Below are 21,534 nucleotides of genomic sequence, written 5' to 3' on the forward strand. Positions count from 1 at the left end.
CCCTAAGAGGGAGTATTTGGCAGCCTCAATTTTATCTTGCTGCGGCTTTCTTCTCACGGGGGCTCACGTGTTGGCTCTTTCTTTTGTGTGAAAGGATTACTAAATATCATAGTTGCCATTTAGCTTTCTGTTGCCAGGTTGGGACGGCTCCTGGTTTACTGCTTCTGAGCGACCCAAACTGAATACTACCCTGGATACCTTCCCTCGATGAAGAAAAGTTTTGAGCAAGGAATTTGGACTGGAAACTTAGACTTTAGAATTTAGTACGTGTGTGTTCGGACCTGACGTTAGGTGCTATTACTGATCGGGTTTTTTCGCACAGCATCCCGATTTGTCAGTTCTGGGACTAGGAGGTATTTGGCCCACGTGTAGGAGTAAAGGCCATCCTGACATCGCACCATTTTATTGGGGGAGGGGGGGAGGGTCATATCTTGGGTATTGAGAACAGAAGATCCTCAAACAATTCTTAGCCGCCAGCAGGGTGGTACCAATAGCTGCCGTGAGATTATTAAACAGGACGAAGATTCCCTACAGACAGACTCAAGAACTGGTAGCATTTGCCTTCAGTCGTGGGAGACCATAACAAAAACACGCTCTCATGTGTTTATTTGGGCAGCATCCTGTGGTAGCACAGAGTAGCCATGCAATCAACACGCATGGGATTAAATGGACATCTGTGGGAACCAGGGCAAAGAGTGCCAAGGGGTCCCCTGTCCCCTGTCTAGATTTAGTCTCCCCTTTTTAGAGCAAACCGGATCCTAACATGTGACAAAGCAAACATCTGGCATTAGTTTTTCTGTCCCAATGGTGCTCCTGTTCTACCTTGTGTGTGCAGCTCTTTGCTCAGAATGAGATGATGGCATCTTTATAAGTAGAGGAAGCCCAGTGTGTAGAAAGGGTGTTGCTTTTGGAGTTCATGCATCTGGGCTCAAGGGCCAGCTCTTTTTGATACTTAAAGCATGATACTTAACTGCTTTCTCCTGGTTTATGGTTAGATCTCAGCTTCACAAGTTTGTTGTAAAGCTCTGGTGCTCCTAACCCATGATGGCGGCTCAACATAGTGAACATCAGCTCCCTTCTCCTTTCCTCCTAGAGGGAATGGATGATATCACTTATTTCTGCATTCCTAACTCCCAGCATATGTCTTGGCACACGCAGAATATCTGGAAATGTTTGTGGAACAAATAAAATCTTATTTCCCAGTGTATTAAAATCCCTCCCTCTGTGTTGGTCATCTAGTTGGTTCTCAAACACTTAAAAAAATTTTTTTGTGGGGCGCCTGGGTGGCTCAGTCAGTTAAGCTTCTGACTCTGGCCCAGGTCATGATCTCGTGGTTCATGAGTTCGAGCCCTGTGTTGGGCTCTGTGCTGACAGCTCGGAGCCTGGAGCCTGCTTCAGATTCTATGTCTCATTCTCTCTCTGCCCTCCCTGCCCCACCCCCCCAGCCAACTTGTGCTGTCTCTCTCTGTCTCTCAAAAATGAATAAAGGTTAAAAAAAAATTTAACTTAGGTGTAAGTTATTTACATACAGTTATTTCAGTTATATACTACTATATATATTTATTAAGTTATATATTAGATTATTTACATAAATTGCTAGATCTTAAGAAAGCTTAGTAAATTTTTACGTAGGTATACATACACCCATGAAACCATCACCTAGATAAAGATAAAAAACATTTCAGTTGCCCCAGAAGGTTCTTCCTGCTACTTCCCAGTCAATACTCCCCCTGCCAGAGGAAATGATTATGGTGATTTCTGTCCTCATAGATTCGTTTTGCCGGTTCTTGGATTTCAAATAAATGAATCTTATAGTGCATACCCTTTTGTGCCTGGCTTATTTCACTCAAAAAATGCTGTGATATTCATCCATGCCATCACGTATGCAGCAGTGTGTTCGTTTTTATTATGTGTAGTATTCCACAATATATATAAACTATGCGTCCGTTCACCTACTGATGGACAGTGGGGTTGTTCCTAGTTTTTAGCAATGATGGATAAAGCTGTATTTTTGTTTATGTCTTTTGGTGGATAGAGCTATTCCTTTCTCTCGGGTAAACGCAAGGAGTGGAGTTGCTTATCAAAAACTACCAAACTATTTTACAAAATAGTTGAACACACTTACACTGCCACCAGCACCGTATTAAGTTCTGGTAACTTTAAATTCTTACCTGCGTTTGATATTTGGTATTGTCTTTAACATTTTAATCATCCGGGTATCTCATGGTTGTTTTAATTTGTAGATTTCTGATGAGTGATGATGTTGAGCATCTTTTCAGATGCTGTGGCCACGGGGCTGCACTATTCAGATCTCACTTCAAGGGAACCTTCTGCAGGGAACATAGCTGACTGACAGCTTCCAGCAGCTAGATCATCATATCTGTCACAATGCTCACACTGAGGCCACATTTTCCCAGGAAATTTTCTGTTTCCAGTCAAAGACTAAGCAGGGCAGAGATACTAGACTTAGACCATTTCTGCCCAGTGGAGCCCTTCTCCAATAGCCAATCTTTGTTTAAGAGACTCCCATCAGCTTGGCCCAGATTACCTCAAAACTGCAGTGTCTAAAGTTCTTACTACATCATCCGCCTTCCTTCCCTGATCCTTTTATAGATGTCAAACCTCCACCACAGTCCAGGGCTCTCCCCACTTTCTCCTGCCCCACCCCCCTTTTCCTTCATAGGCATTTCCCTCAGTAGACCCCTTGTATGTCTAATCCCATCTTGGCATATGCTTCTTGAAGCCTGAACTGACCTACTTGATTATTCACCGTTGATAATTCTCTTTTGTAAAACCCCTGTACAAGTCTTTTGTCTATTTTTAAGATGAGCTTCATGCTCCTCCTTTTTTAAAAAAATTTATTTATAGGAGCGCCTGGGTGGCTCAGTCGGTTCAGCATCTGACTTCGGCTCAGGTCATGATCTTGTGGCTTGTGGGTTGGAGCCTTGTGTCAGGCTCTGTGCTGACAGCTCAGAGCCTGGAGCCTGCTTCGGATTCTGTGTCTCCCTCTCTCTCTGCACCTCTCTGCTAACGTTCTGTCTCTCTGTCTCTCTCTCAAAAATAAACATTTAAACATTTTTTAAAAATTTATTTATAGGAGTTCTGTATATATTCTGGATATAAATTCTTTGTTAGATATGATTTATGAATATCTTCCCTCCACTTGTGTATAATCACTTTATTAATGATATCTTTGATGAATAGTTTATTTTAGTGGTGCCCAGTTTATTTTTTTCCTTTGTAGTATAAAATGTGAGGTAGGTGTCAAGGTTCTTTTTTTTTTTTTTTTCATATGAATATCCAATGGTGTCAGCAACTAGAAGAAACATGATTTCCCCACTGCAGTAGCACCTATAATGGAAATTAGGTAAATTTACATATGTATGTATATTTCTGGACTCTGTTCCATTGATTTCCTTGTTTATACTTGCACCTATAGTACACAGTTTTTAAATATATATACCATCACACTTTATTTTTAAAGTAATCTCCATGCCCAACATGGGGCTCAAACTCCTGGCCTTGAGATCAAGAGTCACATGCTCCATGGACTGAGCCAGCCAGATGCTCCTACAACACACTGTTGTAATTATTATAGTTTTATAGAATGTCCTGGAACTTGAGCTCATAATTCCTCCAACTTTTTCTTCTTAAATATTGTCTAGATTATTTATATTTTCATTTATTAGAATGAGCTCATCGATTTCTAAAATTGCCTGGGATTGGGATTAGGATTCCATTAAACCAGGGTTTCTTATCCTCAACACTATTGAAATTTTGGGCTTTCCTGTGGGGAAAGGAGTCTATCTTGTGCATTGCAGGAGATTTAGCAGCAACCCTGGCCGCTGCCCACTAAGTGCCGGTAGTAACCCCTCCCCCCACCCCAGGTGGTGCCACACAGGTCAAGGGGCGCCTGGGTGGCTCAGTCGGTTAAGCATCTGACTTAGGCTCAGACCATGATCTCATGGTTTGTGAGTTGGAGCTCCACGTTGGGCTCTGTGCTGACAGCTCTGAGCCTGGAACTGCTTCACATTCTAGGTCTCCTGCTTTCTCTGCCTGCCCCCCACCCCTGCTCACGCACTGCCTTTCTCTGTCTCTCTCAAAAGTAAATAACATTTAAAAAAATTATTTAAAAAAATGTGTCTGTAAATTGCCAAATGTCCTTTGGCAAGCACAACTGCCCTGCCCTCTCTCCCCGATTGATAACCACTGCATCAAATCTATGGAGCAATCTGGAGAAAATTGGCATCTTAACAGTATTGGGACTCTCCATCCACAAAAATGGATTATCTCTCCATTTAAAACTGAGGCACACACTTTCAACACCCTGTACCATTGTGACCTTAAAGGCATAACGAATTCAGGTTTTCATTTACTGGTTATTTATGACATATGAACTTATACCTCCTCGCCAAAACCATCTCAGCAAATGGTTTAATGTGATAATTATTCTTCTAGTCAAAATATCTCTATTTGGAAGTCAGAGCTGATCCAAAAGGAGCCTTGGATTTAAATATGACATAGTAGAAACTCCAAATGTCTAACAAGTAAATTAAACAAAAAAGCAAGTATCAAAAAGATAAGGTAAGGGCGTAGGTTCAAGCCCCACATTGGTTGTACAGATTACTTAAAAATAAAGTCTTTAGGGGTGCCTGGGTGGCTCAGTTGGTTAAGCGTCAGACTTCAGCTCAGGTCATGATCTCACAGTTTGTGGGTTCGAGCCCCACATCAGGCTCTGTGCTGACAGCTAGAGCCTGGAGCCTGCTTCGGGTTCTGTGTCCCCCTCTGTCTCTCTGCCCCTCCCCCACGATGCTTGCTCTCTCTCTCTCTCTCTCTCTCTGTCTAAAATAAACATACATACATACATACATACATACATAAAATCTTTAAAAACACAAAAGATAAGGTAAATGGAAAGCCAATTAAGTGAAAGGATACTACTCTCTCATCTCTACACTTATCAATAGAAAATTAATATTTATTAACCAGAAGAAGAATCTCATAACATGTCATTGTCTTTAACAAATATACATTAGCTACCTCTTTGAGCTTGCTGTAAGACTTGAAACTTTCTGACAGTTTGGTTCAGTCCACAAACCTCATAAAGTTGTCTTTATCCCTGTTACACAAATTAGAGGACAGTGGAGGTGGTGTCCTGAGGCTAGCGGTCTCATTTTGTCCTGGTACTGCCCCAGCCCTCACCCAACCCCTACCCATCATCTACGCTGCTCCTTTTTCAATTCTCCTGAAGGGAGCTGCCCCTTCCCTGCCAAATAACATTCAATGGCTCACCACTGTCCACCAAATAAAGGCCAAGTTCTTGTGCACGTTCAAGATCTTGTTTCCTATACATCTCAATAGACTATAAAGAACAAAACCAGCCTATTCATGCCTTTGTCACCTCCTTGTCGTCTCACCCCACACAGAGTAGGAATACCTCCGGAGTGACGCATTTTCCATCTCCAGTAGGAGTATGGCAGAGGATTCGAACTTCACAACTGTTTGGACTGGACACTGATCCAGAGGGCTTAGGATTATTCTTCAGTTAATCAGGTATATTACAGATACAGATACAACAGGTCAAATAAAATTTCCCAGGAGCACAGGGCATGGCGGAGACAGAACACTAGCCACTAAAAAAGAGCAGGGTTGGAAAACTTTTCTTGTAAAGCGTCAGATAGTAAACATTCTAGGCGTTGCGGGTCATATAGCACCCCCCTGGCAGTGACTCACCACTGCCGTTTTATTGTGACAGCGGCCGGAGGTAATATGTAGGCAAACGGGAGTGGCTGTATTCGCACAAATCGTATTTTAAAAAACAGGTGGTGGGCAGCATTCGGCCTGTGGGCCATAGGTGGCCAACTCCTGAGACAGAGGGTTGTTCTGTTACCAAAGAGGGTTTGAAACACAAGATGCTGACGGGAGAACCAGGTGCTGACATAGAACGGAAAAGTTGAAATCAATGAACAAAAGTACAATTCTGTACTAAGTTTTAGACAGGAAAATGGAACAAGTACATAATTGGAAAAAGAAGAGGTTTCATGTCAAATGTCTCCTGAGTTAGGTGAAAAATTTTATTCAGTTCAAGAAAAGAGAAAAGATGACTTTGGGGCTTGGTTGCCTGAAAATTCCCCATGGGCCAAATGGAGCCGTGTGGCTTCTCTGAACATCTAACGTGCTGTATGAAAGCAGAGCATCCAGAAGATGCAAGGTGACGACCCCAGGGGATGGGGCACCATGTTGGTCGGGTCACCACTAGATCCCTCACCCCCATCTCTGCCAGACACTAGGAGGTGCTCACTGGGAAATAATCGTTCCCGTGCTCTGCGCTGGGTGGTGCGGTTGGACATTTGAGTGTCTGCTCTGTGCAATGTCTGAGCCGGATTCAAACGTGAAAAAGTGCTGTTTGAGCTCCAAGCTTCTGAAAGGCGGGGCCCAGCTGAGGACAGAGGAAGAGAGACAAGGGGAAAGAGTAGCCCAGGCAGGGGACAGTACTAGAGTCTGCTGGGATTATCTGATGGGGCTCAATTCTGTTCTTTCTCTTCAAAATACCAGTTAAAATCCAGGTTTCTGCCGGGGGCAGGGGGTGGGCAGGGGGCATCATACTTTCTAAGGAGTCATAACTTTAGCTTTGTTTTCTGAAAAATATGCCACCCTACCTGAGAGACAAGAGACAAATGTGTTGACACATTTAAGGAAACACTTGTAGTATTTCAAATGAGCCGATAAAGGGAGAGAAACGTAAGGAACCCATAGGCTACAGTGGGAGTTCTCAGAGCCCCGGTAATCCCCTGGCAAGGGAACTAATTATGTTTGCAGAAGACGTGTGTGCTTGATAAAATAATTAAAAATAAATTGCTCTCCTTGGACATGCAAATCGCCAAGTGTTAAAGCAACCCCATTGGTCACATAGATAATAAATAGATGCGTTTTCTCAAGTCTGTTAGGTGGCCCTGATTGATTTCCAATTCTGGCTACGATAGGGCCTGAGCAGCTTTTGAAACAAAGATGAGGAGACCTCAGGCCCAGTGGGAACAGTTGTATCCTGGGGGCCAGTTGTTAAAAGCCGTAAGCCATGACACTCCCCAACCCCAGCCCTCCTGACCTTTCCTGGCTGAGAACTGGGGACTCTGAGGAGCCAGACTTGACCCAGTGATCCCCCTGGGCTCCCAGCCCCTGCTGGAGGAGGAGGGGACAGGGGCCCTGTTACTCCTCCTCCCCCAAAGAACTACCACGACACTCTGTGCTACTACCCAGTGCTGTCAGGTCAAAGAAAATAAGGCATTGGCTAAAAGCCAGGACCCAGATGGATCTTTTGGTGTGGGGAGGAAGGGGAGATATGAGGCCTTGGAGTTGACTGTTGTTAAAAAAAAAAAAAAAAAAAAAAAAAAAAAGTTTTTCCTAATGACCTAATAGTCTTATAGAGAAAAGAAGAAAAGGAGATGAGAGGTGAGGTGATGAGAAAGAAAGAAAGAAAGAAAGACAGAAAGAAAGAAAGAAAACAGAGAAAGCAAGGAAGGGAAGGAGGGAGGAAGAAAGAGGAAGCAGAAACTCAGACTACAAAATGCTTTATAATTTCTTCAAAGAACCCATCAATATTAATTAGGTACTGTCTACGCAGAGATTGTCCTTGAGTAGCATTTATAGATGGGATGGGGGCAAGACAGGATTTCTGCATTGAAGGAAGTCACATCCACATTGGAAAGTAGATCTGATGTGAATGAAGGGCATATTCCCAATTCCTTTTTGCCTTGCTGACATCAGGCCCCTTCCCACACCTCTTATTTGGGGGCAAAAGATTACCTAGAGCCAGTGTGACTGGACCACTCGGAATGCTTTCCTGGGAATCAGTGACATAAGGGAGGAGAAAGCAGAGGGCAGCCTCACCCTGGGCTTCGCCATAGGATCGCAACTAATACCCAAGAGGCTGTGTGAGGGAGGTTCTCTCCTTACAGAAGGGGACCCTGAACCTCTGTGAGGTGCGGCAAATGAAACACAGGGTAAATCATCGAGCTCCTGGGAGAAGGCAAGGGGTAGATGACTTAACACACAAAGAAACCACATACACATTCCCTCTGATTCCTAGGTAACTTGCCCAAGGCCACACACACCAAGAAGGACGCAATCAGGATTCATTCACACCAATGCTCAGTCCAATTCCAGAGCCCACACTTTCCATAGGGCCGCAGACGGCTCTCGGGATTCAATGGTCTTCCTCTTCCCTCCAGGTGGTTACCCAGTCTCCAGCCCGTTTCAAATCCACCCAGAGAGTCTTTTCTTTCAGCGCGTTTAGCTTCAGTGCCGACAACCTCCTGGCTTTGTGGTACAAGCAAACGAGGGAAATGAGCAGAAGGATAAACAGAATGCAGGGGCAGGTGAATAGGAAATAGAGTAAAGGTGTTGATGAGCAGATCCTGGAGGGAAATGTGGGCTCTGCAATGAAAAGAACAATAAAGAAGATAATTAGTCTCCAGCTTACCTGCACTAATCAATGATAAACACTTGGGGGATTTATTGTTACAGGGAAATATACGTAAAAATAGTGGGGCCAAGTAGTGGTGGGCCCTTTAAATCATATTTGGGCAGAGGAGTCCAGAATAGGGCTCTTCCAGCCTAGCTGCCCTCACCCAGCTTGTCCCAACCACTGGCAGGAGGTGGGGGTTCCAATGACCTACTTAAAACCAACAGCCGCGAAGAAAAATAAAACAAAAAAAGAAAACCTCTCCTTTAATCTTCTATCCTCAGAAAAGATATCTATAATTCAACCCTCGTTCTCAGCTCTGTTGCTGGTCCTGAATTTTTAACTGAGTTATTCCCACTGCTGCTGCTTAAGTGTGCGTACTCACATGGACACGCACGAGGCACACACACGCACGTGTGCACACTCACACAGTGCGCTATTTTCACACAACTACAGTGAGAAGCTCGGTCCGGACTCTCCTGTTGGGATCCCCCCACCCAGGCACCCTCCGTTTGGCTCCCCTCCTGTGTTGCCCTTACTGTTGCCTCCATCACGCACGCTCTCTGCATCCTAATCCTCTGGGTCCTCCTGACCCAGCTCAGACAACACTTCCTCTCCTGGGTCCTCTACCTGCCTCAGGCACAGTCCTTTCCAATGCTCCTCTCACATACCCCCTAGTGTAGACCACTTTTGTTCCTCCTTATCCATCTCCTTCATTCCACCACAGTTGAGTACGACTGGTAGCGACTGATAGCGTCATTGGTTTCTGTGTCCCCTGCTATGCCCGGCACTTGCCTGACAATGTTGGCTGATCTGAATCGAACCGGACTGACTGCAACCACCTGGGCAAAGGCTACTATATAAAGGCAAGCTAAAGCACACGATCTTCCAGCAACTACAGTCGGTGGTGGGGGCAGGAGGGGGGCACTGTCAGCGCACAGACACGCCAGGCATGCACAAGCAGTCCCAAAGTGGTTCCTGGCCACACGGCCAGAAAGGCAAGGGGACAGGGCTGCAAACACCACAGATTCCAGGAAGCAGTGCCTAACAGCCTCCATGCACAAAGGCACATGCTTAGAGAGACACCAACTACTAAATGTAGTCTTCCGACAACATTTGTTTATGACAGGATATTTGAACTTGGGGCTTTTTGGAAAACTCTGATGCTAATAGTAGCTGCGCTTTTATTGGAAAATTGTGATGACATAAGCAAGTTCTTCTTCAGAGGTTAAGTTATAGGATTCACGGGATTATAGACTCTTAGAGATGTAAACGGCTTTGGAGGTCATTTCCACCAACCTCTACCGCAAGAATTCCATTTTTGGCATTGTTGATGCATTTGCACCTTGAAGAACGTCTCTTTGTTGGAAGTCAAGAAAGAGCCTCAAACATTTGTCTGGCTCCTGCCTTGTGAACTCCTGAAGGACAGGGCCCATGTCTTATGCGTCTTTTTATCTTGCACAGCACTTTGTCCATAGGTCATCAATGGAAACCGATGGATGAATCAATTGTGTGAGTGCATTGCACACACAGGAACCCAGGGTGGCTGTCATCCTGTTACACAGAGTAAAGACCATCACTGAACATGAGGCTAGCTCTGAACAGGACTTGACGAGCTGAAGGAGTTTGCAGCTGGATTTTCTCTGGTCTCATGTACATTCTTCGTCCTCAAGTTGGTTTTGGTTTTTGAAAGGGTGGGCAATGATAAAGCTAGACTTTTAATTCATATCACCCTCTCTCTCTATATCCTATCTGACCCCTCTCTCCAAGGCCCTGCTTGACTACAATAAATCTCCCCAGGTCTTATCTTAATATATCTGAAGGCATGTGGGTAGGAAGGAGGTAGAAATGGCAGTGCTGAGAGAGACTGGAGCTGTAGAAAACAGCGGAGAAGAGCACTGGCCTTGACACTTCACGCTACTCGTACACACAGTAGCGACTGAGTACCTCTTCCGTCTCGAAGGGAGCCGGGTTCACATTCTGGCTCTTCCACATACTGTTATTGACGTTGGACCAGTTACTTGCCCTCAATAACGCTTAGTTTCCTCATCGATCAAATGGGGATAATAATTTCTAGAGTCGTGATAAGATAATGAAGTATTTAACAGAGCGCTCAGCACATCTGTTGAGTCAGCAAGGAATAACTATCAGTACGCTGGTAGGAAAGTCACAGGCAATGCTCTCCCAAGAGACCGGGTAGAAAACGGGGCTTGACCAGCTGGTTCCCCACACAGGCACCACAAGCTTGGCCACGTTCTTCCGCAGGCCCAGTCTCTCCCTCAAGTCTCTGGTCCCTCCGTCTCCATGGCTGGGTGACGTTCCACTGAGAGTGGAATGATTACATAGGAGACTCTGACTTCCCTTCCCTATCATGGGAGGCAGAGAATTGGGACATGAGAGTCCACCTCTGTGTCACCGTTGCTAGGACGGTGGTGCGATACTGAAGAGATTTGCACCAGCACGCAGAAGGTGAGAAGAAATCCGGTACTTGGCTTTTTTTCTTTTTCCCCTGAGACTCTAACCTTCAGCGTGAAGTGACTGCCAGAGGGCTTGGGTATCTTCATGGGGAGGAGACTGCTCTGTGTGGAGCAATCTGCCATCAAAGGATAGCACAGGCGCTTGTCACAGTGCCGAGTTGGCCAACAGCTAGCAACTGTCAGCTCCAGTGCTTCTAAATTACCTCTCCTGGGAGGGCAGGGTTTGCTCTAGATCCCACAATCACCAGTCCCCACCATCTGCCTCTCACCCATATCTGGATTAGAATTACCGACATCCCAAACCATTAAGGTTTGGCATTTTGAATCAATCCGAGTAAGTGCCCGATGCTCGAAGTACAAGGTCTGCAAGACAGAGCCAAAAGTGTAATGAGAACACTTCATCACGAGGCTTGGTTGATAACTTGCTCCCACCCACAGCCAAATACACCACGAGGAGCGTTCCTTTTCCATATTACCTCAGAAGTACTGACTTCAGCAGAGGACAGATACCGGAGAGCAAGGGGGCTACCAATTCTGCCCCCACCCCAACCCAAATTCAGCAACGGACCATGCCAAGTGTGGCCACGGGAGAGAGTTGGCTCCCGCCAAGAAATGAAAGTAGGGTTCGGGAACCCAATACAAGCGCATCCCAGAATGAATGGTGCCTGACGGTATCCTGTTTCATCCCAACTGAAGACTCGCTTGCTCATTCTTTCATGAAGCATTTATTGAGTACTACGTGCCAGACTTTGTGGGAGGCACCGGGGTAGCATAGAAAAATGTTATGGTCTCTCCAGAAACTTCAGTGTGGTAGGGGCACATATCTCCTTTGAAGGGTCACTTTCTAAGTATATCCTTACCCACCTAGAAGCTGGGGAAGAGTAACAAATACATACGGTGACAAGTAATCCAGTCCCCAGAAAGCCTTATAATCTTGCCTATTAATTAATTACAGAGAATTCTCTAGAATAAGACATTTATGTCTGGGGTCTGAGGGTGAGGTAGGAAGACTAAGGTTTCTCTAGCCCCTGCCTTGGTTTAGTCATAGGTAAGGAAGTCAGATGGAGAAGCAAATGCCAGGGCCATTCCATTCCCCCAGGGAGATGCGTCTTAACTTTTCTGTCTCCACTTGAGCCACAGCGCTCCACAGATTCATTAGGTAGTCCTAAACTAACCCATCCTGAAATTGCCACAGGGAGGTGGCAGAAAACCATCTGAGAAGTGGAGAGTTGGTAGCATGTTAGTCCCTGAGAAGGTAGCAGATAAGTTGGGAGGTGAAGGATTAGTAGGTGTTGACCAAAGGTGGCATGGAGGGGCACCGCAGTCAGCAGGTGGTATAGCTTCATCATCTTCCTCTCTGCGGCCTCTTTCCCCTCTAGAATTTTTTAAAGTGCTCAAGTCCCTACCAGCTCCAAACCAAAACAGAACAAAGTAAAACTTCACTGACACCTCTTGCCACTTATCTTCTCTCTTACCTTTACATCAAAGCTCTTGAAAGTGTAATCTATATTTGATGTGTCCACTCTTTCACTGTGGTCTGCCTTTTCTCATTACTTCTCTGCAATTGCCCTGCAGTGTGAAATCCCATGGACACTTGCCCGTTCTTATCTTAATTGACCTCTTTACAATAGTTGAGTTTGTTGGCTTTCCCTTCCCTTTTGCTGTGCTCTCTGCTTTTGGTTTCTAGGATACCACCAAACCCTGGTTCTCCTCCTACCTCTTGGCTACTCCTTTCGTTCCCCTTCAGTCTCCTCTTCTGTACTTCCCTGATCAATAGTATCTCAGGGATGCGTCGTTGGACACCATTATTGGCTATGAGTTGATGCCTACTAATCTACAGCTCTGGCAAAGATCTCTCTTGGAAATCCCCATGTCTATTGGGTAGAACTCTCTGGATAACTCACACATACTCCACACATCAATTCCAGCTCAACTTATTCAAAATTGAACTAATTTCTCCATCAGACCTTATATTATCTCATTTAGTGAATGTCCCCACTAACCACCCATGCTAGAAACTTCTTATTCATCCTTGATTCTCCCCTTATGCCCATTCACTCTCCACATGCACCTAATCGGTCTCTAAATCCTGAAGATGATGCTGCCTAACACTGACTGCCTGCTTTTCTCTCATCCCTCATTAAAGCACTGCCTTAATTTGGACCTTCATCTTGTCTCACCTGGGTTCCTACTATCAATTTCAAATAGTGCTCTCTGCTCTGTGTCTGCCTCCCTTCCAACTCATCTTTAACAGGGCTCCCAGTGGGAGCTTCCTAAAATGCAAATCTCATGATGTCACTCCCCTGATTGAACTTCGCTGACACTCCATAAGGTTCATGACTCAGTTCACCTTCCTTAGCTACATACGTGGGATGAGTTTGAGATCCATACCCTCCCATCTCACTAGCTGCCTCTCTTACCCTTGCGCCACAGTTTATTTTTTAATAATTTTTTAATGTTTATTTTTGAGGGAGAGATGAGTGGAGAGAGAGAGTGTCAGAGCATGAGTTGGGGAGGGGCAGAGAGAGAAGGAGACACAGCATCTGAAACAGGCTCCAGGCTCTGAGCTGTCAGCACAGAGCCCGATGCAAGGCTCGAGCCCACGAACCACGAGATCACGACCCGAGCCAAAGTCGGACACTTAAACTAACTGAGCCGCCCAGGTGCCCCTGCCCTTGCACCACAGTTTTTATGATCATCTTGCCTAGCCTTTCCTTTCCCTAAAATATGTCCTCTTCCTTTTCATAGGCCCCATACTCTGGGGAGTTTCCCAGATCTCCTCCCCACCCAGCCCTTCACCCCAGCCCTGCCTCTGCTCCTTGTGCAGCACCCTAAAACTACTTCTTTGATGACACCTACCATTTTGGACTTTACTTCCCCAACAGAATCTGAGCTCTTTGGGGGATGCCTGGGTGGCTCAGTTGGGTAAGCATCCGACTCCTGGTTTCAGCTCAGGTCATGATCTCACGGTTCGGGAGTTTGAGCCCCACATCAGGGTCTGTGCTGACAGCATGGAGCCTGCTTGGGATTCTCTGTCTCCTCCTTCTCTGCCTCCTTCTCCCCCCCCCCCCCTCTCAAAAAATAAACATTAAAAAAAAAAGGAAAAAGAATCTGAGCTCTTTGGGAACAGACTCTGTAATACATGTTTTTGTGATCTCAGAAGCTCACATGGTTATTTATTGAACAACTTAAAATATTTTGTCATGGGGTGCCTGGGTGGCTCAGTAGGTTAAGCATCAGACTTCAGCTCTGGTCATGATCTCGCAGTTCGTGGGTTCAAGCCCCTTGTTGGCCTCTATGCTGACAGCCTGGAGCCTGCTTTGGATTCTGTGTCCCCTTCTCTGTCTGCCCCTCTCCCACTGTCTCTCTCACTCCCTTTCTCTCAAAAACAAATAAACATTAAAAATAATAAAAGGAGTAAGAGGTATATATTAAAAAATATTTTGTCATATATATATAGATGGATAGATATAGATATATATAGATATAGTATATACGTGTGTGTGTATGTGTGTGTGTGTTGTCTGTGTGTGTGTATAGCATGTTTGGAGGCATAAGAGGAAAGAGAGTTAACATTTCTTGAGCACTTACAATATCCATGGACAATGCTAGCTACTTTACACACATCTGTATTACGATCCTCATTTTATGAGTAAGCTGAGGCTCACAGTGGTTAAGGAACCAGGGTATGATTTCACAGCTCATAGGTGGCAGGGGGCTGTGATCCAAGCCTAGGCTTGTCTGACTCCAAACCCTGGAATTTCGCATCCCACCCCCCCCCCCCACTGCCTCCCCAACTACCAGGAAAGAACAGCCAGGTAGAGGAAGCAAAATGCTGTAAGCAAGGATTTACTTGGGAACCCCCACTGTGTCTATAACAAAAACCCTCAGCTTATCATGGCACAGGTTTTCAAGCTTCTTCAACTGTAAAGAATACAAAGACCTCCCAACTTTTAATGTTTTCTTTCCAGAGTTTATCTTCTAAAAACCTTACACCTGACTTGTAAGGATTCTACAAAGATTAACTATATATATATATATATATATATATATATATATATTGCTGTGTAGGATCCCATGTCTCTCAGAGGAGATGTGCTTTTTCATCACAGAATATATATTTATTACAGTTATTATCTATTTATTCTGCTGCAAAAAGTGCTGATTCTACAGAGCCTAGGGATTCCAGGGAGAAAACATGTATGGAATGTGCTCAGGTTGTGGGACTTCCCGTAATTGTTGGAATAGAAGAAAAATATCTTCTGGACACTGGGGAGAAAACTTCTGCTGAAGAACACTTGGGGGAGGAGGATGCTGGAGCCCTAGGGAGCAAGTCAGAGAACTCTGACTTCTGCTCTAGAAGCCTGGCTGGGACAGGGACACAACTGTCCCTATTTTGGAGAAGTTGCCACCTATTCCCAGCACCGCTTTTTCTCCCCAGAGAGTGTCACCAAAGCTAGCTGGTGTTTCAGGAATGTTACCTAGAATTGATCCTTTTTACTCTTGCTGGTGTGGGGCACCAAGGTCACAGCTATGCATCTCCAGTGTCCCCTTTCCACTATTAAGTCCAGCGTACCTCTCGCCTTTTCCCTAAACCCCACCAGGAAGGAGCCGCTCCGGGGCATCTGGGTGGCTCAGTCGGTTAAGCATCCAACTTTGGCTCAGGTCATGATCATGTGGGTTTGTGAGTTCAAGCCCCTCATCCGGCTCTGTGCTGACAGCTCAGAGCCTGGAGCCTGTGTCAGATTCTGTGTCTCCCTCTCTCTCTGCCCCTCTCCCACTCTCTCCCTGTCCCTCCCTCTCTCTCTCTCTCTCTCTCTCTCTCTCTCAAAAATAAATAAACATTAAAACAATTAACATAAAAAAGGAAAGAAGAAAGAAAGAAGCAGCTCAGAGATGAGTTGGCCATATTAGCCAGCACACTGATCACCAGGGAAGATTTACTGGTCTGGCTGGAGAAATTTTTGCTTTCATTAACAAATGCTTAATGAATGCCTACTACATGCTTGGCACTGTACTGGCTGGAAGGTTGCCCTCTTCTCCTTCACAGCCTCTTGCTCCACACCCCTCCTCAAGCTGTGCACTAGCTGAGTAGGTTGGCCTTCCCACGTAGACAATGGTCACTCTTGGGCCAAGGTCTTTAAGTAGCTGCCTTCCTCGCTGGACCCCATAAGCAAGCTCCACAGGGCATACTTCCTTCTCTGATGCCTTTCAAGCTGCAGTCGGGTGAGGCCCACCCACCACATGACTATCGTTCTCAAAGCCCTGCTGATTTGTTGACCTATCGAGAGAGAAGAACATGGCACTTACTCATTAAGAAAAGTTTTGCTTTGGTTTGGAGGTGGGGAGCATGTAGAGGCAGTTGACTGCAGTGAGACCAAATGAAACATCCCGTCACCAGGCCCCTATCCCTCATTCCAACTCCCTCTGCAGATCCAAGCATTCTGAGACTGGAGAATCAGCCAACGGGTAAAGATGTCCGCTTCGAATGTAATTTTGTTATTGAAAGGGATACGATGTGGATGGCTTTTTCGGTTCAGGAGGAGAAGGGGCGGGGGAAACAGGTCAGATGCCCCTGACATTTCCGTGTCTGTGCCCGAAACCTTGCGTAGACCTCATCTGTCCAAATGAGAACTAGCAATCACTATTGACAGAAACTGCAAAGTCACTTTCTTTAGGGAATCTGTAAACTGAGTTCAGCAAAACGTAACTGGGAGAGAAACACAAGACGGGGCAGGGGACAAAGATTCTCCTGACCAGGGGCCGGGGCAAATTAACCCCTAGTTACCTGAAGGCAGCACCGTGAGCACCACATGCTGGGACTCATCTGATGCTCGGTTGACCCACGTGCCAGGGTTACCATGCAGCTCCCACTCTGTCACCTTGCACCAGTACAAACCAGCATCCTCCATTCTGACCCGATGAAGCTTCAGGACAAAGTCTGTAGGGGATGAGCGGTAACAGTACAGATGCCCCCCGAGCCCCTCGTCACCATACTCCAGCAAGCCATCATGCCGAAGGTGTACCAGCATTTTCCTTCCTGAATGCTCCCCGTGGCGCAACCACATCACAGAGTACAGAGAAGCCGAGCTGCCAGAACTCTCCAGGCTGCAGTGGATGGCCACCTCCGTGTGCTCGGTAGCATTTTCTGTCCAGTACACTTTGGAGACACGTACCTTGCTTCCTAGGAAATAAAATGGCAATAAGTTAGAGAAGAATCCAGATTTTTAGATTGGGTACCCCCTCTGAAAGATCTAGTTCTCACTGAGGAGATGCCATCTTAAACTCTTTAGATAACCAGGTCTCTCATCTTTAACGTTTTCCCTTGACCCCTGTCCTTCTTCAACATTTGCTAGAACATTCTGTGCGATGAAGCAAACCAGCCGTTTCCCTTCAGCCCTACCTCTTGTCTGCTGAAGGCCTGCCTCTGAAGCCACCCAGCTTCAGTGGGTGCTCTGCTCTGCTGTTTTGCCTCTCCCTGGCCAACTCTTTCTTCTTCTGCCCAGATGGACCATCCAAAACTTCTGGCTCTTCCCTCAAGTCATTACTGCACCACTGCCCCTCATTCTTGGCAAATTACCTTCCTCCCATATACCCAGATATCATCTCAGTCCAAGATGCAGGGAAAGAGGAGGCTATCTGAGAGACTGAACATTTTTATACAAGTATTAGAATACCACTCAAGGAAAGACTATTTAAATTACTAGATTAGACTAAGTCTTAAACAGATTTTGACATTTACTTCTTAAAAATTTTCTCCTGGGGTGCCTGGGTGACTCAGTTGGTTAAGCATCTGGCTCTTAATTTTGGTTCAGGTCATATCTCATGGTTCGTGAGTTCGAGCCCCATGTCAGTCTCCGTGCTCATGGAGCCTGCTTGGGATTCTTTCTCTCTCCCTCTGTCTCTGTCTCTCTCTCTCTCTCTGCCCCTCCCCTGCCTCACAAAATAAATAAATAAACTTAAGAAAAATTTTCCCCTCCTAACCTGCTGGTGGGAACTTCAAATGAAGACCAGAGCAGTTACTAACAAAATAAACTATAGTATACGCTAAATTTTCAACTCTACTACAAACACATTTATTGATCAATCTTAAAAAAAATTTTTTGAATGTTTATTTATTTTTGAGAGACACAGAGGGACAGAGCATGAGTGGGGTGGAGAGAGAGGGAGACACAGAATCTGAAGCAGGCTCCAGGCTCCGAGCTGTCAGCACAGAGCCCGACTCGGGGCTCCAACTCAAGGACCATGAGATCATGACCTAAAACAAAATTGGAAACTCAACCAACTGAGTCACCCATATCTTTCCCTAAAAGGATAACTTTGTCTGATCCTGGATTTTTGTTGTTGTTGCCATATTTACTCTCTCCCTCCATTCATGGAAAAGTATGTGAAATATTAGTTTATATGATTCTGTCTCTGCTTCCTCATCTCAAATTCCTCCCTACTTTAATGCAAACACCTTCTAATTCTATCCCATGCTCTGGCCAAGATCATTAGTGTGGGCCTGATTTCCCAGCTCAAGACACTCTGGTTTTGTTGTCCGCTCTGTGGGTTTTATCACCGAAGTCCATTTTCTTCTTGAAATTCTCTCTTCTTTTGATTTCAGAGAACGTGTCTCTCCTGCAGTTCTGACCACTCCTTCTCAGTATCTCTCCCTGGGGCCTCTTAACTCACTCCCTGCCCCGGGGTACACAGCTGGCCACCCCCAGCCAGCCACACCTAACCCACAGATATGTTTTGTTTGACTCCCACAGTCTTTTTTAAAAATTTGGACTAGCTGTGTATAGTCTCCACCAAGCGATATCACCAAAAAAGATGTTAGGCGTTTCTTGATGTACTAAAAGATTGGGCAACACTAAGCCCACATTTCCGGATGGGAAGGGTTTGCTAGCTTGAGCCAAGGAGCGGCTGCCTCCTTAAAGGGTGTGCGAACACTGTCAAGATTTGGCTTAGGCAACCGGGAGAAAGGGCTGCCAGCCACACAGATGGAGAATGTAGAAGTTTGCACGGGTCTTGTGGGATGGCAAGAATGATAATGAGGTTTGGGACGTGCTGCGCGTGAGGGTCTCAGGGGCATCCAAGCAGAAATGTACAACAGGCAGTTGGGAAGAAAGAGCCGGAGCTCAGGAGATCGGAGCGAAGTGTAAAGACTTTGCGCTATTTCATTGAAGGTGGTAGTTGAAACCAACACAGTATTTGAGAAGTTCTGGAGAGAGCAGAGAATAATGAGACAAAGGGGCCCAGGATCTGTCCCTGAGGAGCACCCACATTTACCAGGGAGAAGAAGGGCCTGAAGAACACAGAGAAGGGGAACCAGAGCAGCAAGAAAAGAGAGCCTTATGCTCCACTACTGTTTGGCTCCACTGCCCCCCCTACAGACCATAAGCTCCTTAAGGCAAGAGCTGTGCCTTATTTCTCTTTGTATCTCTAACTGTCTAATACACAGTAACGTTTATTATAATTTTATTTGTGGGTGTTCCGTTGAAAATGCAATTTTAAGCACCAAACCAGACTAACTTCTTTGCATTGTGCTGTTGGATCTCAGCCAGTTCCCGAACCCTAGCCGTGACATCTGTCTCATTTTAATCAACCCTGGAGGTGACCAAACCGATACCAAGAGATCTAACCAACCCTGCCCACACTTCAACCGCAGCGCTTTTAGACCAGCGCACGTGGATGGAACTTCTATTACAGTTTTAAAGCTCTCCTGAGGAAGAGGAGACTCCCTCAGTAAGCATTCCGACAGTTCACTACTCTTATTTGCCGTATGTTTAGGCAGCCAAATGTTGAAAAGCAATTTCTCCACACATCCCTATAGAGTTGTACAGTTTCTGTTCACAGTGGGAGAAATATGCTTCGTATTACTCTCTCTTTGCCAAATTACAGTAGAGCCCCACTGGAATGACACAGCTTGTTATTACAGAGATCTAGAGATATGATACCCTGGGTAGCTGCATAGAGCAGGCTGCCAGGCTGATAGGCAAACCAATCAAAGGGATCTTGTTCCCATCCAGACTCCTCAAAACCTCAGTTTGACTCACCTTACGTGACTCCCATGTCCTCTGCTGGGCCACCAGGTCCTGCATTCATTGTGTAGGTGGCCACTATCCCTATGGCCCTGGGTCACATTTCTACCTTCAACATAATCACTCTATTGAAGAGCTGCCCAAGAGAAGAAGGTCATCCTATAGAAAGCCGTTGTGAGAATACACTCATGAGGTTTACCTGTGGGCCTGAGTTTCAATTCTGTCAGACCTGACTTCTTTTCTCCAAGCTTGTGCCAAGTGCCGTTCCTGGACAAGAACCATTCTTCCACAGCACAGTGGTATCTGCCCTGCTCACTGTCTTCCACATTCAGAATCTGTAGCTGAAACAAGTCCTGGGAAACTTTCTTGGGGTGGAATTTTTGTTGTCTCAGTAGGGAGTGAAATTCATCCCCATATTTTACAACATTGGTTTGGCCCATTTCCAGGATCCTCAGCCAGGTTGCATTCATGGAAATGGGAGAGAAGTACCAAATAACGGCTAACTGGAGGTCTCCAGTGGACTGGGACAAGATGCTACATTCTATGTTGGTGTTGGAGTTGATGAAGATCTCTTGGACTTGACTGGTTGAGTTCACTCTTAGCTTGCTCTCTAAATGAAAAGAATGGTGACAGTTACTTTGTTTTGGTTGTTACTTTGTTTGTTTTGTTTGTTACTTTGCTAGAAAATAGAATTTTAAGGCAGAAGGGACATTAGAGGCCAACTGGGACAATGTCTCCTCCCTCCACTGGATGGGGGAATTTCCTCCCCAGCAGCCCCACTCACTGCCCATTGAGCCTCTGAACAGTTCCCCAACTGACAAACCAGTCCATTCTATCTTTGGACATCTCTGCCACTAGAGAATTCTTTCTGATATCAAGTTGAATCTTACCACTCCATACCTTCCAGCCACTGGTCCTGGTTCTACCCTTACCTGGATGAGTGGGATGGGAACATGGGGTGGGAGGAAGTGTCATACAGGAAACTAATCTCTTCCACATGATAATGCCTCATTATTGAAGCTTAGACATCTTCTCTTCTGCAGCATTTCATAAATCAAAGTGAGAGAAAGTGCCCCTATTAATGCTTTGTCTGTGTGCTCACTCTCCAGAGTACCCCCAGATTCACAGTTTGCCAAACGCCCTTGTTGGTATCTGCCCTTGAACTCAGGTAAACAAAAGCAAGTTGTACGTGGGGCTATTAACATTATATGTTTCTTTGCAGCCAGTCAACTGTAAGAATCTCATACAGATACATAGTCAACTACCCTTTTATTCCAGCAGCTTTTCTGCTCCGTCGGGAAGATGAATGCTAAAACCTGCCTTCTAAACCTTATTCTAACCTCTTGCTGACATCACTGATTCTGCTTTTGTAACTGCTTCTTGAAGTTGCCAGTAGATCCCTTTATTCTTCCTTCAACAAACATTTATTAAGCACACACTGTGTTCTCTGTCAGACTATTCCCCACTCTGTGGCTACCTTCCTTCCATGGGTTCACAGTCTAGAGGGAGACACTAGTACAGTCACAGAGGCTTAGAATTACAAGACTGTGTCACCCAAGAGTGACAGAGG

At 45.6% G+C, this 21,534-nt stretch overlaps 1 protein-coding gene across 1 annotated transcript in view; it reads right to left on the reverse strand.

Moving 5' to 3' along the window:
- Positions 1-7,486: 7,486 nt before the first annotated feature.
- CD101 (CD101 molecule) overlaps positions 7,487-21,534 on the reverse strand; it is a 35,449-nt gene continuing 21,401 nt past the window's right edge. Inside the window, exons 7-9 of the mRNA XM_047870771.1 lie at positions 20,164-20,574; positions 16,727-17,122; positions 7,487-8,433 (exon numbers count right to left, since the gene is read on the reverse strand). Coding sequence (XP_047726727.1) covers positions 8,204-8,433; positions 16,727-17,122; positions 20,164-20,574 — 1,037 coding nt within the window. The 3' untranslated portion in view covers positions 7,487-8,203. The remainder of the gene's footprint in view (positions 8,434-16,726; positions 17,123-20,163; positions 20,575-21,534) is intronic.

This window comes from Prionailurus viverrinus, chromosome C1 (genome assembly GCF_022837055.1).
Source record: "Prionailurus viverrinus isolate Anna chromosome C1, UM_Priviv_1.0, whole genome shotgun sequence".
Lineage (NCBI taxonomy): Eukaryota > Metazoa > Chordata > Mammalia > Carnivora > Felidae > Prionailurus > Prionailurus viverrinus.